The sequence below is a fragment of the Neophocaena asiaeorientalis genome, unplaced genomic scaffold (assembly GCF_003031525.2).
Source record: "Neophocaena asiaeorientalis asiaeorientalis breed wild unplaced genomic scaffold, Neophocaena_asiaeorientalis_V1.1 scaffold302, whole genome shotgun sequence".
Classification (NCBI taxonomy): Eukaryota; Metazoa; Chordata; class Mammalia; order Artiodactyla; family Phocoenidae; genus Neophocaena; species Neophocaena asiaeorientalis.
The window spans coordinates 926,841-932,840 of NW_020174038.1; the positions used below are offsets into that span (position 1 = coordinate 926,841).

At 57.1% G+C, this 6,000-nt stretch overlaps 1 protein-coding gene across 2 annotated transcripts in view; it reads right to left on the reverse strand.

Annotated features, from left to right (window-relative positions):
• Nucleotides 1-6,000, reverse strand: part of OVOL2 (ovo like zinc finger 2) — a 28,008-nt gene that overhangs the window by 20,867 nt on the left and 1,141 nt on the right. Inside the window, exons 1-2 of one of the 2 annotated variants that reach the window (XM_024753720.1) lie at nt 5,340-5,742; nt 4,453-4,673 (exon numbers count right to left, since the gene is read on the reverse strand). The exons of the other annotated variant lie outside the window; for it this stretch is intronic. Coding sequence (XP_024609488.1) covers nt 4,453-4,673; nt 5,340-5,742 — 624 coding nt within the window. Of the gene's footprint in view, nt 1-4,452; nt 4,674-5,339; nt 5,743-6,000 lie in introns of those variants that run through there. 2 annotated transcript variants of the gene reach the window in all.

Sequence of the window (6,000 nt, forward strand, 5' to 3'; positions counted from 1 at the left end):
CCTGTGGGAGGCTAACGTGAGTGCAGGCTACCTTCCGGTGGCCGCGCAGACGAGATTTCCAGTGACACATGTGCTTATGCCTGAGCGCTCAAAACATGCTAAGCGTATTTCCCCAGCTCCTTTAGGATAAAAATTCCCCTCCTGCTCCTATGTACTACTTCCTTAAGCTTCACAACTCCACTACATGGCAGAATGCAGAACCTTCCCAAATGCAGAGATGCTGAAGGGAACATATCCTAATCATCCAGAAGAAACAGATTCAAATACCTGAAACCCGCCTGTGGCCACAGGGCTTGTAGGTGCCCACATCGAGATTCTGATGGGGCTTGTTGTCTGCAAAACGTGTGCCTGCGCTTCCCCGGGACAGGCCCATGGGTCTGGGCATGACGTGTGGGAGAGGCAGGGGTGAGCCCTGTGGTTTTGTCTCATGTCACGGTGAGAAACTGCTTAAATTCCTTCATGGCAGGCTGTCAGTGCTAACGGCTAAGGCGTCAAAGGTGGCTTCCACGATGCAGTTCAACAACGCTAGAGAATAAGGAGCCTTGGGTTGGGCTTTGCCACTAGTACCTGTGACGAACTCAACAAAACCTCTCTGGCTTTACCTTTCTCCCCACAAAAATGAGGAGATTGGACCACATGAGGGTCCCTGAAGTAGATCCTGTGGGTGGACACGCTCAGCCTCTATTCCTGCTCCTCTGGTGGGCCTTCCTGTACAGCAGAGGCTACAAAAGCTAGACACTACATTTCCCAGAATCCCTTGCATCTGTGGTCTTTAGATGGGACTTGGGTACCACCAGTTACATGCACCACCAGGAGATTTGACTTCGGGCCTGAGTTAATTGAGCCGAGGCAGGTATGTGGCAATTGTTTCACACCCTGCATTAGCAGAAGCATCGTGATGCACGACAGCAGCCAGAGGCCGCGGCTGCAGTTCCCTAGGTAGCCCAGTTCTGTAGTGTGGCTCTGGGAGTCACTCCTGGGAGCTCAGCCTGGTCTCTCTTTAGCCCATTTAGTACCCCATAATTAACCACTGTCTGCTTAAGTGAGCTACAGTGGATTCTGTTTCTGCAACAAATCCATTCAGACCCTTCCAACCACAAAAACCGACTTCACCTATATTCCAGTTAAAAGCTGGCTGCAGTTAACACTTGCATTGTTCTCCTATTCCTTTTTCCCCCTTTAAATTAATTTAAGCTTTTTCAAGCATCCATTCCAAGCATTTTCGCCTTTTGTCTTGCTTCCTATTTCCCCCGATGCTATTGACTCCTTCCCTGCCTGTATTCCTCTTCTATGTTGACTTATGTCCTCCTATGAGTCAGGCATTACTGCACCGGGTGCTGAAAATACAATCTCAGCAGGAATGCTCCCTGCCTTTGGTGGGTCTAGAGTCAAGAAGAAAAGTCTGGTCAGCCAAGGAGATAGTCAGTGAGTTACAAGACTGGTGGGGGGAATTGGGACATCCAGTTCTGTCTTGGGAGACTGAAGTCAACAGGCAGGGAATTAGGGATGGGGCTTATGTTACCTTCCAAATATCAAATGGGTGGGTTTTTAAAAAATACTTAAATCCAGCCAATCCAGTTGGTAAATCCCTTGTCCCTGCTGTAGGCAACAAAGTATTGGACATTAACAAAACTTGCTATGAATCACTGTCGGCTAACTCCCCACTGGGCAGTTTACACACACACGAAATTGCTCAGCGTGTTGCCTCCATTGTTTCATGTAATCTGCCCAATGCTTTGGAGAGGCCAATTCGCTTATTTCTCTATTTTGCAAATCAGAGGACTGAGGCTCAGAACAGGTAATGTATCCCCAACCACAGCTGGTGAGATGGACCCAAATGAGGTTTTCCTTCTCAAAAACCTTCCAGGGCCCCTCCTCTGCCCCCACGGGAGCACCCACACTTCTCGGCTTGGCCCCTTTACCATCACAGCCTGTCCTGGCTACATGTCCAGTTCCTCACCTCGACTCTCCCTGACCCCAGGCCCATTTCCCATCCTCCCTCCAGCTGAGTCCTGTCCTTACTCAAGCTTTGGGCTCAGCCCATACTACCCTAAAGCGTGCCTCTCCCCCTTCTCTCACAGCCCTCAAATCCACACCAAGAAACCTTCCTCTGCTCAGAATGTACTGCATCTTTGCTTGTGCTTCTAGTTGAGCATTCACTTTCCTGTAATAGGGTTAATAATTAATTTAGTATTTGTGTCTCTCCACCAACCCAAATAATTCTAGCTAGAGTTATTGGACACCTACCATGTTTCACGCTTGACTCATTTATCCTCACAACTCTGTGAGGTTTCATTACTATCCCCATTTTTACAGGCGAGGAAACTGAGGCCCAGAGGGACTAAACCAGAGCCTAGAGCCCTAACGGTTACTGTCAGAAGATTCTGGAACACCAGGGTGGCAGCATCTTTATCTCCTGGCTGCCTTGTGCACAGCAGGCACTACATACTGTTGGATGGGATGTAGCTTCTCTCTGCCCTTCTCTGGTCCTAAGAACCAACTGTCCAGTAAGTGTCTTCAAGTCACTGAAAAACATGCATCATGCCTGAGTGGCTTCCCCCTCTTATGGTCAGGAAACTAATTCTTAGACAGTTCAGCATACTTGGCATAGAACTCTACAGTTACACAACGTGCTAATTCACGGGCAATTGGACCAGTCATTTGAAAATGGTCAATACCACAGCTGATAATTCTGTAGGCTTGGAGCATCTTAACCCCAGGAGTTCTTGTGGAAGCTGAGAGGGAGAGGGAACCTGAACTTCGACCTCAGTAAACAAACAAAAACTCCTCTGGAAACCTTGTTAAGGGTTGAGGAGCAAACTCTATGCCCTCCCCCCCACCCCTGGCGTCAGCACCAAAACAAGGATCCTGGGAATAAGATTGGTTTATTCATTCCCTTAATCCAGGGCCCCAGTGCAGCTGTTTGCCTGGGGTGGCAGAGATCTCCTAAAATGGTGGTTAAGGGACTGGACATTTTTCCTGTGCCACCTTGTCTCCAGGGCAATCTGGGCAGCTGGGGGACAGAGGGGTGAAGTATCTATAGACCACCTGAACACAATGTTGCAAAGTGTCCTTCCGCTGGATGATAAATATGCAAGTGGATACTTGGTAGCATTTCCTGGAGGGCAGAGCTACAGGCCTCAGGCAAATTGTCCCTCCCAGTTAACCCCATCTGGCCCAGAAAAGCCTCCCATCAGCTGACTTTGAACCTCGTCAGCGCACTTAACACTAAGCAGGATGCCTACACCCAGTCCCAGCATCCTTTAAAGGTGTCTTTCTTAAGGATTCCAAGCTCAAGCCTCTAGCCTCAATTCATAACCAAATGCACGCCAGCCCACCAAGGAGCCAAGCCCCTGGAGCCAGGAATATGCACAGGGGAGGGAAGACCTCTCCCAGGAAAAGTAACGGAGGAGGCTTTCGCAATCCACAGCGAACCCTAGGGCTTCCGCCCCATCCCGGTGCCTGGGCAGGGGGCTTCGGGACCACCCTGGAGCGCCCAAGAATTAACACCTACACCAAGGGCCTGGAGCCCGAAAAGGCTCACACCAAGGCCCACCTGGCTAGGAACTGGGGTTACGTGATTCCTAAAACACCACTCCCAGGCTCCCGCCGCCCGTGAGTCAGTGGAATGGGACAGCTTAGTCTTAGAGGTAGCGGATACCTTTGAGCAAGCAATCATGGCAGTTCCACACAGGAAAGCGCAGATGGGCGTCCGGATAAGCTGTGGCCTACAATTCCAGGAGGCTGGGTGGGGGTGGGGGCTGAAGCGCGAAAATAGAGGGAAACAAACACTCCAACCCACTGGGGGCGGGGCAGTCGGCCAATTTGCAGTTGAATTCGTTCATCCGTGAACATAATTCAAGAAGATTTGACAAACACAAGTTTAAAGTGCCCGGCACAGACCTCGTGTCTAACGGGCACTTCATAATTGGCACGGGGAATAGTTGTGATTGTGAAAGACCCACTGTGTGCCAAGCTACCACCACTGCCTCCAGAACTCGAGGAAGGGGGCGAAACTCAGAATTCACAAAGCTGTAGGAACTGCACCTCAGAGGAGGGGAGCCCGGGGCCTGGGGTCCCTTCTTTCCCACCCCAGGAACTCCGACGGCCAGGGTGTTCCTCAGGCCCTGCGCACAGAATGGACTGCTGGGGGGAGGAAGCTGTGCCTGAGCCTTTAGGCAGCTCCGGCGGCCACGCGGGCGGCCTGTGCCCGCGCGGGAAGCCAGTCTCCGGGATGCAGCAGCGCGGGCGGCCGGCTACCTGGCAGGCGGGAGGACGCGGGGAGGCGCCCTGGCCGCGACCCAGGGGCAGGTGCAGGAGCTGCGCTGCGGGCGCGCTGGGTGCTCGGGTGCCGGGGCGCGCGGGCGGGCGCGACAGGGAGAGGCGCCGGCCCTGGGAGCCCGACGCCAGGGCGTGGTGCAGGTGGCGGCGGGGGCAGAGTCGACATCGTACCTTGATTTTCGATCTGGCGACCGGGCGCTGCTTCGCCGCCAGGTGTCCACCGGGGGCCTCGCCATCGCCAGGCTCGGGGGTTTCGCGCTCGGGGGCGCGCGGGGACGAGCTGCTCTCCGCGCCTCCGGGCTCCCCCGCGCTGTTGCTGCCGCCGCCGCTGCTGCTGCCGCCGTCGCTGCGGCAGTCCTCGGGAGGGTCGTGGAGCAGACGGCCCAGGCCCACTGCAGGGGAGGGCCGCGCCCCGACACACAGACACGCGGCGTCAGGCCCGGGCGCCCGCGGCAGTTTGACCTGCGGGCGGTGCCGCCGCCGCCCCGCCCCGGACCTGGGCACCTCGCCAAGTGGGCAACGCCGCGGGGGTGGGCGAGAGAGACCCGGACTCGGCCTCCTGAGCGATCTCGGGGTTTTGGGAGCCGCTCCTCAGTCCCAGTTACAGCGCCCACGAGAAACAGAGGGCCCAGCGCGGCTGGGAACCCGCGCGCCAAATTTCCTCTCCCTGGGATGGGGGCGGGGGGCCTGACCTCGACCCACCCAGCCCCGGAGAGGTTGACCCATCCCTGTGCAACCCCACGAGGACGTGGGACTGAGGGTTGCCCCTACTGGCCCCTAGCCCCCTTCCCGGGCCACCCCGGCCCGCGCTGCAGCCAACGGTCCCGCCGCCGGGCAATTAGAGGCGCCCACTAGGGGGAAGGGGGCGCAGGGCGTCCCAGGTTCCCAGCCTCTCACTCTCGATCCTCCTGCGCCTCAGTGACTTCCTCCTCCCCTTGAAAGAGGGACATGGGGGAGGGGGAGAGTCCAGCCTCGGCCGTAGAGCAGAGGGGACCCGGCCACCCTTGCCCGCACCCCAGGAACCCGGCGCCCAGGCCCGGCCCCGGCGCGGCGCTCACCTGGGATGTAGGTGTCTGCCCTCTCCTCGTCCGGGAGCTCATCCCAGCTGCGGACCGAGACCCCCGGGCTCCTCCTCTTCACCAGGAAGACTTTGGGCATCGTGGGGCCCCCTCCCCGGACTGCGGCCCCTCGTCCCGGCTGCTCCCCTCTAGGGGCGGCGGCGGCTCGGTCCCCGGTTCCCCGCGGCCAGAGCCCACCTTCCCGCCCGGCCGGCCCTCTCCCTCCGCCCCCCGCCGCGGCGCGGCCCGGCCTCTCCCCCGCACGCCCGGCGACTCCCAGCCTCCCGGCTCGGCGACACCTATGCCTTAAATCGCGGGTGAGACCACGCCGAGGAAAAAGTTTCATAAGGTGGAATAGAAAAGGCACCAGGAAACTTGGGAGTGAGCATGCGCCCTGCAACATAACGGTGTCAACAAGCTCGCTACCTGTCCGACCGGTTCCGGCGGCCGGGGCTGCCTGTTCCAGCCCTTCCTTCGGCACGAATGTTTGCAAAAGAATTTAACGTCTCAGCCTTTCCCCCCTCCCCTTCTTAAAAAGGGAAGAACGTTTTTCTCTCAGACCCCTGCCCCATTCCCCATCACAGGCACCGCAGGGCGAACTCTTTGAGGAAAGCACCAAGTCCGCTCCCCGGGAGTCCCCCCTAGAGCGGGAGCCCCCGGG